This window comes from Ovis aries, chromosome X, assembly GCF_016772045.2.
Source record: "Ovis aries strain OAR_USU_Benz2616 breed Rambouillet chromosome X, ARS-UI_Ramb_v3.0, whole genome shotgun sequence".
NCBI lineage: Eukaryota > Metazoa > Chordata > Mammalia > Artiodactyla > Bovidae > Ovis > Ovis aries.
Window position 1 is genome coordinate 127,380,715 of NC_056080.1, and position 18,248 is coordinate 127,398,962.

At 40.8% G+C, this 18,248-nt stretch overlaps 1 protein-coding gene across 6 annotated transcripts in view; it reads right to left on the reverse strand.

Annotated features, from left to right (window-relative positions):
* The window catches only part of MID2 (midline 2), a 101,265-nt gene that overhangs the window by 59,181 nt on the left and 23,836 nt on the right, over positions 1-18,248 (reverse strand). For 5 of the 6 annotated variants that reach the window (XM_012107586.5, XM_004022435.6, XM_060407742.1 and 2 more), the window contains exon 3: positions 12,986-13,081. The exons of the other annotated variant lie outside the window; for it this stretch is intronic. In XM_012107586.5, the coding sequence (XP_011962976.1) occupies positions 12,986-13,081 (96 nt within the window). The remainder of the gene's footprint in view (positions 1-12,985; positions 13,082-18,248) is intronic. 6 annotated transcript variants of the gene reach the window in all.

The following is an 18,248-nucleotide window of genomic DNA, read 5'->3' on the forward strand; positions in this document are numbered from 1 at the left end:
CAATACTGTAGAGCAATTATCCTTCCATTAAAAATAAATTGATTTAAAAAAAGATCCACATGCCAAAACTAAGATATGAGGCAGCCAAATAAATAAGCAAATATTTTTTAAAATATGTACCCCCTATGTCCCCACAGCATATTGTAAATAATGCTGCATCTATTTAGTAGCATTATTTACAATAGCTAAGACGTGGAAACAATCTAAGAGTTCATCAGTGGATGAACAGATAAGGAAATTGTGATATACCTATATAATGGAATATTACTCAGTCATAAAAATGAATGAAATCTTGCCATTTGTGACAATATGGATGGCCCTTGAGGACATTATGCTAAGTGAAATAAGACAGAAAAGGATAGTACCATATGAACTTTCTTATTTGTGGAATCTAAACAAAAATTTTAATGAAAAAAAATAAGCTCATAGATACAAAAAAAATCCAGAGGTGGGGGGTAGGGGGATGAGGAAAATGGGTGAGCTGTTTCTAGGGGTTTTTTAATTTTTAAAAATAGTAGCAATGTATGTACTTTTTCTGAGGAAATCTATATATTTTCAGTCATTGTGGTATTATATTTTTCAGTTATAGCCTAAGTGTGATAAAATTAAGGACACTTTTTAAGATTCTTTTTTAATTTTTTTTAACACCAAAAACATTTGGTACTGGGGTACAGCTGATTAACAATGTTGTGATAGTTTCAGGTGAACAGTGAAGGGGTGCAGCCGTACACAGACATGTACCATTTTCCCCCCAAACCCCACTCCCATCCAGGCTGGCACATAACATTGAGCGGAGTTCCATGTGCTTTACAGTAGGTTTTTGTTGGTTATCCATTTTAAATATAACAGTATGTACATGACCTTCTCAAAGTCCTTAACTATCTTTCCCCCCTGCCATCCCCGGCGACCATGAGTTCATTTTCTAAGTCTGTGAGTCTCTCCCTATTTTGTAACTTCATTTTTATCATTTCTTTTTAGATTCCACATATAAGGGATGGCATATATCCCTCCTTCTCTGTCTGACTTACTTCACTCAGTATGACACTCTCTAGATCCATCCATGTTGCTGCAAATGGACTTATTTCATTCTTTTTAATGGCTGAGTAATATTCCATTGTGTATATATACCACATCTTTACCCATTCCTCTGATGATGGACATTTTTTCCCATGTCCTGGCTATTGTAAACAGTGTTGCAATGAACATTGGGGTGCATGTATCTTTGGGAAACATGTTTTCCTCTGGGTATATGCCCAGGACGGGGATTACAGAGTCATGTGGTCATTTTTAGTTTTTAGTTTTTTAAGGAGCCTCTATAGTGGCTGTACCAATTTACATTCCCACCAACAGTGCAAGAGGGTTCCCTTCTCTCCTTCTCCAGTATTTGCTGTTTGTGGATTTTTTGATGATAGACATTCTGACTGGTGAGAAGTGATACCTCATTGTAGTTTTGATTTGCATTTTTCTAATAACACCTTGAACATCTTTTCATGTCCCTATTGGCCATTTGTTTATACTCTTTAGGGAAATGTCTAGTCAGGTCTTCTGCCCATTTTTGAGTGGGTTGTTTGTTTTGATGCTATTAAGTGTCATAAGCTGTTTGTAGATTTTGGAGACTAATCCCTTATCAGTCACATCATTTGCAAATATTTTCTCCCAATCTGTGGGTTGTCTTTTTGTTTTATTGTTTCCTTTACTGTGCAAAAGCTTTTGAGTTTAAGTAGGTCCCATTTGTGTATTTTTGCTTTTATTTCCATTATTCTGGGAGATGGATTAAAAAAGATGTTGCTGTGATTTATGTCAGAAAGTGTTCTGCCTATGTTTTCCTCTAAGAGTTTTATAGTGTCCAGTCTAATATTTAGGTCTTTAATCCATTTTGAGCTTATTTTTGTGTATGGAGTTAAGGAATGATCTAATTCTTTTTTTTTTTTTCTTTCAACATGTGGCTGTCTAGTTTTCCCAGCACCATTTGTTGAAGAGACTGTCTTTCCAACATTGTGTAGTCTTGCCTCCTTTTTCATAGATTAATTGGCTATAGGTGCATGAGCTTATTTCTTCTATCCTGTTCCACTGATCTACATTTCTATTTTTGTGCCAGTATCATACTGTTTTGATGACTGTCGCTTTTAGTATAGTCTGAAGTCAGGGGGCCTGACTCCTCCAGTTCCATTTTTCTTTTTCAAGATTGCTTTGGCTGTTCAGGGTCTTTTGTGTCTCCATACAAACTTTGAGATTTTTTTGTTCTAGTTCTGTGAAAAATGCCATTGGTGATTTGATAGGGATTACATTGAATCTGCAGATTGGCTGAGAGTAAATCTTTACTGCTAAACTCTTTTGTAATGGTTAAGAAAACCTGTCTCACATGAAGACAACATTTACCCAGGAGCAGAGCCATGGCCTAGGAGGCCCAACAAGGCAGTCTCAGGGAGGAAGTGTGGGTCCCACAGTAAACTGACTGTATGCCAGGGTCAGTATCAATACCTGGAGCTGACCACCCCTGACCTGGGTCTCACGGCACAAAAATAATCTAAGCAAGTAAGTGCCTTAACAATGGGCATTACTGCTTCCTTCTGCTGGCTCAAGCAGCCATTTTCCCTCTGCTTCCTAACTCCACGAAGGGTTTTTACGGCAGAGAGTTGCTCTGGGCTATCAAATATAGGTACATAAGAGACTTCCCATTGAGTCAGGAATGCCAAGGCCCCAAATAGATCATCTACTCTTCTGGAGTTATTTGATGAAGGGAGGAAAATCAGTGGGCATCCTAAGCTGTCTCCTCTGTTTGCTGTTTAGTGGCTTAAGTCGTCTCTGACTCCTTGTGACCCCATGGACTGTGGCCCATCAGGCTCCTCTGTCCATGGGATTTTCCAGATAAGAATACTAGAGCGGGCTGCCATTTCCTTCTCCAACAGCAATAAATCTGTGGCAGGTAGACAGTGTCTTCAGTCAGCTGCATAGTACAGCAGAAAGAACTTGGACTTCAAAGCCAGGGAGATGCAAGACTGAACCTGAGCTAACTCTATGTTTGACCTTGAATAAGTCATCAAATTTCTCTCACTCTCAGGTTTCTCATTTGTAAAATGGGGATATCGCCAACATTATCACAGGATTGTCACAAACACTGAGATTAGAAACAAGAATGCCTCTAGCACAAAGCCCAGGACATAAGATTCAAATATGATTCTCTCCCACTCCTAGTCTCTGCTGACCCTATCACACAGCTGGACTATTCCAGACAAGCAGAGACAGAAAAGGCATTTCAACAGCTGTGTGCATGTCTGTTATAGTGGTGGATGTTGTTTTCATTTTAGGGTTTTTTGTTTGTTTGTTTTTTATTTATTTGTTTGGTGTTTCAGTTGGGTTGATGGCAAGAAAAATTGGAGACAGAGGTGGAACTGGAAACATTTAAAGGTTATAGGGTAGGCTTGATATGGCTATAACTGGAATTATCAGAATTCCACCAACTTTTCAAGAGCACATTGGAAATGGGAAACTTGGATGGGTTGTGCAAAGAGTGGAGCAAGCAGAAGAATCCAAAATGAGGCAAGTGTTCTGATCATTTAGTGAATAACCTGGAATTTGAACACTGAGAAACCGGAACTGGAGGAAGAAGGCAGCAGAAGGGGAATGGAACTATAAAGTGAACTTCACTGCACTCCCCCCTCCAAAGACACAAAAACAGAACAAGAGTACATGCCTATATGAACTGTTTTGACTATGAAAACACGGCCACACTGGAAAGCTTATATGCCCTATAGATGTGGGGGAGGAGGGGAGGGAAAACAATGTTAATCCTAACTCATTTTATCCTTACAGCCTGTCATGTGTCCGCACCCTCCAAATGTTTCAAATGCAGCCCTTAATGTCCTCAAAATTTTTATTTCACTGGAATATATCAAGAATTGTCACAAAAGAATGAAACACATTAGGTGCCTGAGAAATTATAAAGCATTTTCTTTTCTAGTCTAAAAATAAGCTAAGCCCACACTTCAGATTGCACAGTTGATTTAGGTTTTTCATCTCTATTCACTATCAATTGCCATATATTTATTGACTATAATCCTCTGAATTAGTTATTTCACTAGTATAAATGAATAGACTGACTAGGTCATTCTGTAATTATTTCCCATTGTTCATGAAAACCATTTTCTTCACCTATTATTCCACATTGGCTTCAAAATAGCTATTTCATTATCATGAGGCACTGGGAGGCCAAATCCTCCTCAGGAGCTTAACATTAAGTCTGTTCCTCTTGCTCTTCCATCTTCTGCAAAAATACTCACAGAACATTCTGGCTAATAAACATTTTAAAATCCTCAATAAATATTAAATCACTGTGCTGTGCATCTGGAACTAACAAAGAGTTGTGTGTCAATTACACTTCAATTTTAAAAAATCCCCCAAAGTCACTGTTTTAAAAACCACTAGAGATGAAAGCATCTGTCCCTCCCCAAAACATTTCTTTGCGTTTGCTTAGGGGCAGTAATCAAGGGGAATTTGGGCAGGATAATAGGCAAGTTTACTTAAGTATCAACTTAAAGAATCCCCTAGATATTCATGCAGAAGGGCAGGGAACTTTTCCATAGTAAATAATATTAGTTTAATTCAGTAACTGAAAACCGGCAGCTTATTGAGCATAATAACCCTTTTCGGTGTACCACCTTTGCACAGTTGTGGGTGGGTGATCAAATAGGGCCATGTGGCTGAGATTTCCAACAATTTTAGTGCTGCAATTTCATCACCACTCCTCTTCCCCAAGGCAAGTTCTAGTTCATGTGTTAAATTTGAGACTGATTGTGATTGCTGGGGACTGACTGTCTTCCCCACCCTCAGAAATATTGATGATCCTCTAGAAGTTCTGAAGTTGGGACTAGGAATCTCTGGCAAAGGTGAGGTGCCCAGAAATACTGCTAGTACTATTAATACCAGGCTTCCCAGGTGGTGCTACTGATGAAAAACCCACCTGCCAATGCAAGAGCCATAGAAGATGGGGGTTCGATCTCTGAGTTGGGAAGATCCCCAGGAGGAAGGCATGGCAACCAACTCGTGGAGAATCCCATGGACAGAGGAGCCTGGCAGGCTACTGTCCATAGGGTTGCACAAGAGTTGGACACAACCAAAAGCAACTTAGCATGCATATGAACTATTAATACTAGTACTATGAATACTAACAACTGCTCCTATTATCACTCCTGCTGCTGCTGCTGCCACTGGTACCACCATTTATTGAGCCTTGACTATCTGCTTGTTACAGTAGCAAGTGTTTTCCATATATTACCTTTCCCTTAAAAATATGATTAGTCTAAGTTTCATAGATAATGAAACTGAAGCTCAGAGAAGTTATGTGTGTGTCCAGGATTACACAGCACACCCAACTCCAAAGCTACCATATCACATTGCATCCCAGAAACCACACACTTTCTATGAGGAATAAGTTGTAGACACTGAGGAGTGAGCTGTAGAAACTTAGAGCTGGGCAGGAGGGCCCAGGATTGCAAAGGGGGCTGGAAGCCAAATCAGGATGGGAAATGAAGCATGTCCGTGGATCTAGTGACTCTTATTGTGAGCTACCACATAATAAACAACTAGAATACTGTACAGAGTGCGAGTCTGATCATTTGGCATTTCAAAAGGATAATAACTATCACTCTATTTATCTTTTCACTTTCATGATCAAACTTCTCACAACATGCATTTCCTTACAACTTACTTTCTCTTGGACCTCTCTGACTCTATCCTCACCTTTCCACTGAACCTTCTCTCAAAGTTCACTAATGATATCTTCCTGTATAATGGCGCTGCTCCAATGGACTCTATCAAGACTCCCACACCTTGAAGGCCTCTCTTCCTTTGCCATTCTGAGCCTCATTTTGTCAGTTTTCCTCCTCCACTCTGCACCTTCTGTTTCTTTTGCTTCCCTTCAGAATTCACACCCATAGATCATTCCCCTTACTCACTACAAGTCATCCTCATGATGGTCAGGGACCACTGGTGATGAACAAGGGACATCCAAGTGATGTATGCCTTGGCCTTGCAAAAGGAAGTATAATAACGGGGTGCTCAGGGGTGTAGGCTCTGGAGCTAAAGTGTCTGGACTCAAATCCACACTCTGTTACCTACTAGCAGCATGACCTTGGCAAATCACTTCAATCTCTCTGTATCTCAATGTCTCTATCTGTAAAGCAAGAATAAGAATAGTGTTTACCTTATAGTGTTGTTGTTAGGATTAAATGAGTTAACACATATAAAGTGCTTACCTGTAATACAGGAAATCTTCATTGCCACTTATTATTACAGTCTTTACAGAGGTAATATCTAAAATGCTGATTATGCCCACAATTGAAAATTTTCCTTCTGCTATTTAATTTTTGAAACACACGCCATCCCTCAGTAACTCTGTAGAAAGCTCCAGTCTTTTCATTTATTTTTGGAAAGTCGGCTTGTTGTTGTATTCTCAGTGACAAACAATTGATTTTGGTGTCCTAGGCTTTCTTCTCATTGTACACATTCTCTATGGCTTTCAGTGCTACTTAGTTGGCCCCCCAGTATTTATCCCTTTCCCTGACCTCTCTCCTGACCTCCAGCCCCAGACAGCTGTCCACTAGGCGTTTCCTACTTGACTCTCTGACCCATGGCATAACAAACCTCACTTATCTAAAAAAGAATTCCATTTATTTCCTAACCTAGTTAAAAGCAACACATTCATTTAGTTCCCCAAGACAGAAACCTATAGATCATCCTACTACTTTCTCATCTCTTTACCCACTGCATCTAACTACTCTCCAAGAAATATTGATTCTACCTCCTACAAATCTGTTTTGAATTTATCTCTTGCTGCCTAACTGTACTGCCACTGCCTTAGGTTGGCCTTCATCTCTCCACGGATCAGTAAAAGCCACCTCACTGGTCTCTTCGCCTTCAGTTTTGACCCTTGACACTTGCTCCATCCTGCATACTACAGCCAGAGCAATCCCGAAATGAAGACCGTATCCAGTTATTCACTCACTCTAAATCCTTCCATGGGTCCCCAGGGTCTACAGGATAAAGTCCAAACACCTGTGCATGGTATACAAGGCCCTTCTTCGCGACCCAGGCCCTAGCTACTTCTCCATACTCACCTCTCACAATGATTCTCCCATCTCACATTCTGGCTGTACTAAACTTCTGGTGCTCCCCTGAACACCTCTATGCTGTTTACACTCCTGTGTTCTTGTGTGGTGTTCCCTTCACTCTCTTTTCTCATTTTGGAGGGCAAAATTCTACTCTTATTTAAGACAATTTGATTTTTGGTCCCGCTCTACAGTCCTTCTTAAGTCCCTCAGACAGACAGGTATTTCTTTCTCTAGGCTAGCTTGTCATCCTGCACTTACCTTCATTATAATAATTACCACTTCACACTGTATTTAACATTTTACCTGTTAAACAAGTTCCTTGAGGTCAGGGACTATTTGCTGTTTGTCTCCGTATAGCCAGTGTGTGGCATACCATTTTGCCCATACAATGTGCTCATTTCCACCTCTTTTAATAGCTCTGCTCCCTGTCTCAGCAGAAGGGGGAATTTATTTTTCCTCATTCAACATTTGTCTAAAGTGCATTTTCTCCACTAAATTTTCTGTAATTATGCTTATATCTCTCTAATGACTCTGTTTTATCATATCCTCAGTGCTTGCAGAAGAATCTTCCAACAAACATATCTGTGCTTTAATGATTTAAGATTCTATTATTTCTTCTAGTTCAACCACTTGAAAACATTTCAGGATCATCTGCTGGAATCACTCAGCACAATGTTTTTTTTAACTAATTTCTGTTAAGATACCTATTTTTATGCTTGGAGAAGCAGACATTGATTGTTGCTATTTCCAAGCCAAATACCATTTCAGTGAGCAACAGGAGTAGAAAGGGGAGAACACCAAGTCACCTACAGTTTGAACTCTAAGACTTCTGAAAGTTATTGGAGCAAAGACTTGGTGGCAAGATGAAAAGCTGAAATTCTGCAAATTAAGGGAAGCCAGCTCATCTTTCTTTTTTCTTTCTGTTAATGCTAAAGAGCCATGCCACCCAGGTCCTCAAACAGTTTGAAAGGAGCCAGCAAGAAATCAATCTACCCATGGAGCTTCTGGGATGGACAGACCCATTGTCCGGCACCATTTCTGAAGTAGAAGAAACCAGATGGCACACAGAATAGCCAGGAAAGTGCTTTAATCCACTCCATGCCCTAACATTTAACAATAAGATGAAATAAGTAAACCTGGGAGGGCCATACTACATTTATCTGTGCTCCCTATACTGCATGCTGCTTTACAAATAATCCTCTTTCTCACTAGGTACTGGGTTATTCCTCGCTAGAATAAAAGTTCCTGGAGGTCATCAACAACTTACGTTTTTTTTTCATAGCCCCCAAATGACCTACCACATGGAGTACATCATGTTTGCTCAAGAAATGTGGTTGCCTGACTGATTAGTAAGTATTTTACCATTTTTCGTCCTCTCAGTATTTTCAGGAATGCTTATTTATTCACAAAACCATGCAGACTTGGAAGCCAAGAGGAAATATTCATCTGTTGGTATACATTTTCCCTTGGCTATGCATTAAACAGAGATTTCCTCTGGAAATGTAAATAAAAGATGCCTGATGAGATGGGACAAAGAACTATATATAGAGATCAAGTGGCCAGAGTAGCAAGGTCAGAGCATGCCCTTCCTTATCCAGATTAAAGGAGTCTTGGGCCTGCCTTTCCCTCCTTCCCATGTTCTCCAGCCCCAACAGAAAATATTTTCCAACTGCCTGCCCACGGAATTCTGAAAAGCTGGGCAGTGACTCTAAGAGTCTTGCACTACCAAAGAATTCAGCTGACAAATCTGTGGTGATCCTAATCTCTGTTTCTGTAATAATAGGAAGACTGCAGCTTTGTTTACTTTCTGAGGAGAATAGAGAATGGGGAGAAAGAACCAGGAGGGGGAGGCAGTATTTATGGCTCTTTTATGAAAAGTCAATCTGTGACAAAAATATTTGCAGACAATCAGGAAGGGGAACAGGTCTGGCAGGAAAATAGCCTATTCCAGTTTTCTCAGAAGTGCCTTAGCTGGGATCCTCCACTCCCACCTGAAGTGAAATGCCTGCTTTACACTGTGAATACAGTCATTCCTGACAGACAAATTTGCATTAGATAAAATGAAAAAAAAATTCAAATAACCCCTCATTTTCTTGCTCCCATGACAGACAGTCTCCTCCTATTTATTTCATTTTATAAAGTATTTATAAGCATTTATGAAGTCTCAAATCCGTTCTTTGACTTTCTAATCCTGGGGCTTGTCCTGAAGCCTTCTGGACACACAGGCTCTGTGCCGAATGAACATAATAAGGACCCTGGATTCACCCTATTATTATGGGGAAGTTAGGGCACATCCCTAACCTTTCAGAAGGGGTGATGTCATAGAGCACAGCCATGGGCGTCCAGAAGCCAGCCTGTAGGGCCCCCACCAAAGACAGAATCTTAAACTGAAAAGATGGTGGACTTAACTCCCAAGATACACTCTCACTCTTGATATTTAATGCACTATCTCAAGATTCTTTCCCAATTCTCAGTTAATACTTTAACTCCATCTGTATTGCTTGCACATGTCTATCTGCATTAGGGTGGATTTGTATAACATGTAAGCCCTCAGAAGATAAATACTGTGTCTCTTCCATCTTCTTTGCACCTGGTACAATGCTATGCATAGTTAGTGTTGGTCGCTCAGTCATTTCTGACTCTTTGAAACCCCATGGACTGTAGCCTGCAAGGCTCCTCTGTCCATGGGACTCTCCAGGCAAGAATACTGGAGTGGGTGGCCATGCCCTCCTCTAGGGGATCTTCCCAACCCAGGGACTGAACCTGCATTTTCTGCATCTGCAGGCAGATTCTTCATCGTCTCAGCCATCCAGGGAAGCCCAGTGCTATGCATAAGTAAGTATCAATAAAAGGTGGCCTTTTGTGTGTGAAAGCAGACAGTGGCCAAGGATTTTATCCGCATCCCTAAGGGAGCCTCTGAAACACCTCCTTTGCTGGTTGCCATGGGGCCGCTCTTCCCAGCTACTCTGCTTACATTTGGCACTAGCGTCATCTCCTGAAGGCTCAAGCAGGAATACTAGCTTCAGAAAGGCGCTGTGAAAACATTGCCTATAACCTAGAGGGCCAGAATGAGTCCTTCTCCATTAATACAATGATGTATTATTTTATGAGGCTAGCTCCTTAATGCTTGAAAACAGTAGGGCACTGAATTATACAGGTTTGATTGGTGTAATGGGCTGGGAAAGGTTAGAATTAGGGCTATGTTTGGGTGAGGCTGGCCAGAGCGATAAGCTTCGGGAGGTGGGGGGAGGGGTGTGTAATAAGATGTTAGAGCAGTGCTAAAGTGAATAAGCAATGAAAAGAAACTGCTTACTTTGCTAATCTGACTACAACTTGCTCTCTACTTACATAACTTTTTGATGAGAATGAGGAAGCAATTATTCTAATTTCTAACCATGTTTTATTCACTATGAACTGTAACCCCACCCTCAATCACGCAAATTCTAAACCAAAGGGATTCCTTTTCTTATCTCCTGCTCACAATACTTCCTTGTCTCTTCACCAGTGTGGATTTCTTATACAGTAATCTAACAGCATAATCAGAACCTTTGATAGAGTGGAACATAAAGGGATTCTGATTAGCTGAAAACCATTCTAAAATGCCTTCTGTTTTGCTTCTCCCCTCTTGGAAAGGATGAGACTGAAGAGAAAAAGAAAAGAATAAAGTAACTATTCACAGAATCATGCCTTTGGAACAGACAGTGAAGGTCATGTATTCAGTTCAATCCCTCATTTTATAGGGAAGGACACTGAAGTTGAAAGGCTAGATGACTTACCCAAGATCATACTACCAGTTAATGACAGAGTCACGTTTAGAACCCAATTTTCCAACTTACATTCCAGTATTTTTTTCTTTCCATTTATTATACTTCTTCCTAAATTCCCCACCCCATTCCACAATTTTGCACCTGAGTTTAACCAGTATCCTACGTACCCTACATTCAGCAGCCCTCTCTTCCATGAATGGAGCACCCAGCAGTGATTAAATTGCTATGGTATGCTCATCCTACAAGAACAACCTACTTTAAGAAACCCAGTACTTTAAGATATCCAAACAATCAGAAAGTGAAGAGAAGTTGCTCAGTCATGTCCGACTCTTTGTGACCCCATGGACTTTAGCCTGCCAGGCTCCTCTGTCCATGGGATTTTCCAGGCAAGAATACTGGAGTGGGTTGCTATTTCCTTCTCCAGTGGATCTTCCCAACCCAGGGATCGAACCCAGGTCTCCCGCATTGTAGGCAGATGCTTTTACTGTCTGAGCCACCAGGGAAGTCTCCAGGAACAATCAGGAGTGGTTACTCATATAAGATTATTTGCCTTTCATAAGAAGGCAAAGAAATTTGCCTTTCTGATTCTTTCATAAGATTCTTCACATTCTTTTAAATAGGAATCCCCAGTGGGGATTAAGAGATGAGATATTAATAAAGTTATTGTATTGCTTAAAATAAACTTGAACCATCACATTTTCTGTGATATAAGTAAGACTAGAACTAGAGTGGCGATAGTGGTTTTAGTCGCTAAGTTGTGTCCGACTCTTCCCGACCCATGGACTGTAGCCTGCCAGGCTCCTCTGTGCATGGGATTCTCCAGGCAAGAATACTGGAGTGGGTTGCCATTTCCTTCTCCAGGAGATCTTCCCAACTCAGGGACTGAACCCGGGTCTCCTGCATTGCAGACAGATTCTTTACCATCTGAGCTACAAGGAAAGCCCTAGAACTAGAGTATCAGGTTATAAATGGAAACATTTTTACCCAACCACTGCCCACAAGGAGTCCTAGAATACTTTACCCAACCCTGTCTACACTTTAAGCTCTACTGGCAGCTCGTCAAGAAAATCAACACAAAACCAAATGCTATGGCTGAAGTTTCTGGCTCTTGAGAAAAAGAGAGAAAAAGCGTCTTTCTTCTATCACGTCCATTTATGAAGAGGTCAACTCCTCTCATAAGCTTTGTTCTGAAATTTTATGTAGATAACACATTTGGAAAATCTTATATTGTGTAATACATGAACATTCACAGATAACTTTAACATAGATACCATTTGTTAATGACAAGAAGAAGTGGAAAGGTGATGAGTGAGGACCAGGTAAGGTGCATGAAAAAGAAGGGAGAATAGGCCAGGAAGAAGAGAAGCAAATTTGATCATATTTTTTACAGAAATAATATTGCATTAAACAAACCTCACTTTACCCTCAAGGACCTCGGGTTCCCAACTTTTCTGACTCTCTAGCAATCTCTTTAAGGACCTATGATGTCCAGTCTGATGAAGAAATAAACACACTTCATGTTGGATTCTCATACCACCCGCTACTGCAAGAGGAGACAGCATTTGCCCCTTGGGCTGATGTCTTCCCCTCCACTCACCACTACCACTTATTATTATCTTTTAAACAATAGCTATCTGCCCCTTTTCTTAGAACATGCATCTTGAAGAAATTAGATTTCTTAGAATTCTCATTCTCGGCCTTTTGGCTAAAAGGCAATGGCACCCCCACTCCAGTTCCCTTGCCTGGAAAATCCCATGGACTGAGGAGCCTGGTGGGCTGCAGTCCATGGGGTCGCTAAGAGTTGGACATGACTGAGTGACTTCACTTTCACTTTCCACTTTCATGCATTGGAGAAGGAAATGTCAACCCACTCCAGTGTTCTTGCCTGGAGAATCCCAGGGACAGGGAAGCCTGGTGGGCTGCCATCTATGGGGTCACACAAGAGTCGGACACGACTGAAGCGACTTAGCAGCAGCAGCAGCAGCAGCAGAATTCTCATTAAGCCTTTCACTCCAAATGACTGAGCCATACTCTGGCAAGACAAATCCCCCCAAAAGGATCACTGGATCCTGGTTCTTTGAAAGAATGACAAATGTTTCTGTTACGTACCTCAACCTGCTGGCAGATCTGTATTAGCTTGGCCATTTGATTTTCTAGTTCACTGTTGCGCTTAACCAGGTTGGTGAGGTTCATCTCCAGAGTTTGCTGCCATTGCCAAATACGAAGCCAGAGGGAAGCAGGGAAAAGCGGGGAGAAAGAAGAAATGTTTGATGAGTTTGAGACCCAGTACCATGTGGCTATCAGTCAGTCAACAATTATTTCAAAGATTCATTGCCTATGGGCCAAACACTGTTCTAGGTGCTGATTAATAATGCTGTACCTTTGTTCCAGATTGCCATTTTGGGGGAAAAAATGACATCCATGACTTTGAGGATGTAGGAATTTAATGACTTTAAAGCAACTGTATGTTCTCTATAATATTTTTAAACTTCTAAAACTATCTCAGAGTCAATATCTCATTTTGCACTCATAGTAATTCTGTGACATAGGGAAAACAGGTTTTATTCTCTTTTTTACAGGTGAGCTGACTAAGAACACTATAACTTATTGAACAGTTACTACTTGCCAGACACTACTCGAGGCAATTTCATACATGCCATTTAATAATCATGTGAGCATCTGACAGATGAGAGAAATGAGCTGCAGAGTGGGGTTACAGTGCTTTGCCCAGTCACAAAACTAGCATGTGGCAAAGCGAAGACTGAAAGCCAGGTCTCTAGTCATCAATATTGCCTCAGTATTCCATGGTATTTTTTTTGTCTTTGGTGATAACACTTTATATTTATCAGTAGGTTCTTTCAGAAAAAAAAAATGGTATTTCAAGTGTGAAATTCATCAGAATCTAGCTTTCTATCTCACAGCTTCCCTCTTTTGGCACTAAGCAAGCCTACAGAAATGCCAGACTTCGAACTGCAAAGCCTGGCTCTATCAAGACAGGACATCTACTGCTTACTATCATTTATTGGGACATAGATTCTTTGCAAATCTGTTTATTACAACATGGTTACAGCAGTCCTAAGACCTCCTAGCATATTGTCAGTTGAGCATGCTACTCTCTTCCATTCCTCCTGTGGGAAAACAAAAACAGAATGTTATTCACTCTAGATTAATAATAGGATTTTTTAAAATTATTCCTCATTTTCAAGTCTTCAGCTCTGGCAGCGGCTTCTCTTCCAGTACCTGCCCCAATAACCATTCCTCTCTCACTCGCCATCCCAACAAAGTTTGTTCCCAATGTAATCCCCCAACTTCTGGGCCTTTATTCTGCTAGCATAGCATGCCTTCCCTTGGTCGTGCCCATTGCTTCATTGCTGTCTTCATCGTTCCTACAGTTCATAGTTGTTCAAAGTTCATGTTTTGGGCAGGGGCAGGGAAAAGGGGGCAAGGAAGAGTGGGGAAAAGGTGAGAGGACTCATGTACTTGGCCCCTTTCTTTTCTGCTAGGTAGCTGTGTTTCCGTAGTATCCTTGACACTGTCTCACGAATCTATCCCAGGTGAGTGTTCTCATGGATATATGCATTGCTAGGACAGGTAATCTGATCTCACTTGTCCTCAGTCTGGATTACGAGAAACAGCTTAATCCCTGCTTCTTGCCAGATCTCTCTCGGGTTCTCTGGCTTTATTCCCATGGGAGTGAGTTTTCACCACTTGTTCCATTTTTCTTGGCTTGGGCACTGTGTCTCTCCTGGCCTTCCTTAACTCCACCACCATCTCAATCTGTGGTCTTCCCCTTAGCAAGGAAAAAGGAAGAGAGAAAAAGGAAAACACGAAGGCCCACAGTTGTTGATTTGGACGTGAGTTCTAAGCAAAGAAGATGTCAGGACAAAGGAAAGAAATGGCAGTTCAGAGACTTAATACAAAAGGTATTTCATTTATATTTAATACAGAAGGTATTGAGCACCCACTCTATTCAAGGTGCTTTGACTTCAGAGATAAACAGGAGATGAAATTAAGATGGGTCTTAGAGAAGGAGAAACATTATATGATATCCTTACACATGAAATCTAAAAAAAAAAAAAATACAAATGAACTCATTTACAAAACAGAGACTCACAGACTTAGAGAATGAACTTATGCTTCCCAAGGGGAAAGGGTAGAGGGAAGGGATAGTTAGAGAGTTTGGGATACATAGGTACACACTTCTATATATTAAATGGATAACCAACAAGGACCTACTGTATAGCACAGGGAACTCTGCTCGATGTCATATGGCAGCCTGGATGGAAGGGGAATTTGGGGGAGAATGGATACATGTATATGTATGGCTGAGCCACTCTGCTGGACATCTGAAACTATCACAACATTGTTAATTGGCTGTACTCTAATATGAAAAAAAAAGTTGTTTTCTTTTTAAGATGATTTATTTCACCAAGTACTTTAGAGTGTTTTTATAGAACGGCAATGTTTTCCATGTAAAAAGCATTCTTATGGCCCATATTGGGGGCCTGTTGATTTCCTCTATCAGTATTGAAGTCTAGGCCCCTAACATCAGAACATAGATCCCCCATAACTGTCCACCCTGAGACTCTTACCCAGACTTGTGGACTCAAATTATTTTCAACTGGATGGTGATGGATTTACTTATTCACGGTACTTATCATAATTTATACTTAGATAGCTGTTGGTGCTTGTTTATTATCCATCTTCTGCTCTAAAGTGTAATTTCATCTCCCTGAAGGGTAGTTATGTCTGATTTGGTCTTAGTTGCAACCCCTCTGCCTGAGGGGCATATAGTCCACATATACTGCATGAAGGAATTGAAAGAATGAATCAATGGACATCCATGACAACTAAGTTTTAAATATGGGCCCTAGGACTTACTTTTGAAGAAGGCAATGGCACCCCACTCCAGCACTCTTGCCTGGAAAATCCCACGGACAGAGGAGCCTGGTGGGCTGCAGTCCATGGGGTCGCTAAAAGTCGGATATGACTGAGCGACTTCCCTTTCACTTTTCACTTTCATGCACTGGAGAGGGAAATGGCAACCCACTCCAGTGTTCTTGCCTGGAGAATCCCAGGGACGGGGGAGCCTGGTGGGCTGCCGTCTGTGGGATCGCACAGAGTCGGACACGACTGAAGCGACTTAGCAGCAGCAGGACTTACTTTGAGGTAGTTAATATTTTTAAAAACCTTATAATGGATATTACTAAGTTAAATTTTGGGGGGTTGATATTTTTTATATATTTATTTTTATTTGTTTATTTGGCTGCACCAGATCTTGCTGCAGCACGCGAACTCTTTGCTGCAGGCATGTGGGATCTTAGTTCCCCAACCAGGGACTGAACTCTAGCCTCCTGCATTGGGCTCATGGAGTCTCAGCCACTGCACCACCATGGAAGTCCCTGATATTTCTTTAATTGGAGGATAATTGCTTTATAATATGTGCTGGTACTAAGTTAAAACTGATATGTATTTTATTAGTACTATGAAGGCTATCATATTAGCTATCATAGGATATTCATTAATGTACATGTTGACTTCTTTGGGTGTCATGCATATATATAGAGGATATATAATATGTGAATAGAAAAAACATTAAGATGGGTCTTGAAGGATAAGCAGGATTTTAATAGAGATGAAGGAGGGCAGGGCATTCCAGGCACAAGGAACAGCATGAGCAAATAAAAAGGAATAAAGTATAGGACATATCCAAGGAACAGAGTTGAGTTTGGCTAGAACAGAGGGTACAAAAAAATAGTGGGGCACAAGGCTGGAAATGGAGATTGAGGCCGTTATGAAGGTCTTAAATGTCTAGGTGAGGAGTATGTACTTGTTTTTCAAAGCAGTAGGGGTTTATCAAAGGCTTTTGAGCAAGACAATGACATAATCAGGGCTGCATTTATGAGATCAACCTATGTGGGGCAGACTAAAACAAGAAGACCTGGGAGCAGGGGCACTGATCAGGAGGAGACTTGCAATATGCAAAGCAGTTGGAAATGCAGATATGGACCAAGCTAAGAGGATAATCAAGAGAAACGTGTTTCAGGAAAGGATTTGTCACTCTCGAATATGCAGAGGGCAAGAAATATGGGGCCTGATAAAAGGCAGCTGGATTTGGTAATTAGAGGTCACTGGTGACCTTTGAAAAAGGAGTTTCAGCAGAGTTTTGGAAGCAAGTGCCAAACTGTGCAGAGTTAGTATGTCAATAGTGATGACGTAGAGGATACAAGTCTGGACTCCTCTTCAAAAATTGAGCCATAAGGTGAATATGATGGAGCTGTAGTCTGATGAAAAGGTCCAGCTCAAGTCAGAGAGTAGGCATGGGTAACGGATACAATCAGTTTGTGATTTCCTGAGGCAGAGTGGTCCAGATTCCTAGATCAGTGGACATCCCATGTATCACAAATGACTCTATCTACATATTAGGTAAATATAGTGTAGATTGATGAACTCAGAGCAGATATAATGTTAGAAATCTGTATTTTAACTGTACTGTGTTTTCTTTCAAACATGGGATTCCATGGGGAGAATGTTTCCTAACAAATGCATGCAACCTGTTGCAACACTTGTCATGAAACTGATATCTTATAAATAATTCATAGTGTAGAGCAGTACTAATCCCTGCCGTGTGTTCCTCATTTATGGCTCACAACTGAGACTCACAGCTTCTATAAAGCCAGTGAAAACAAAACTTAGGGCTGAACATACAATGTGGGGTCTGATTAGACTACAGACCTTGGGTTACCATCACATTATAGCAAATGGTTATTTCACTCTGCCCACCCCCTAGCAATTAGCCGAATGCCAGCATATTTTATCAACCCAGAACTAGAACTGACAAGATGACTCTAATTTCAACCTTACTTCATTAATATGAAAGTGCTTGGAAAAATAAATCTTTGGCTAATGAAAACACCATCTGTTGATGGCTTTTTGCCACTGTTTTCTTACATTATGAGACATAATTCGAGGGAAATACCGAACATTTACTTACTCACTTCCTATTCATTTACTGGGAATTAGAGCCTCCTCTCAAACTGGAATTGATTCTCAATAACGAACATATGCAAAGGGAAGCAGAGAACTGAAGCAATTATGCAGTCCATGTCCTCACCCTTCCTTATCATGCTTAGCCCTAACGAATCATTGGCAACTAGAAACTCTGTGCCACTCTAGTTTGGGTGATTTCATTGATTTGGCCAAGTAATTATCACGGCTATACACTAAGTAAACTAAAAAGATGTGTGTGTGTGTGTGTGTGTGTGTCTGTGTGTCTGTGTGCACATGTGGGTGTGTGCAAAATCTTATGTAAAACATGTCTCTTTGTTGTTGTGTTGCTCTTGTCCTTTTCTCATGCAGTCCACTTAGCGAC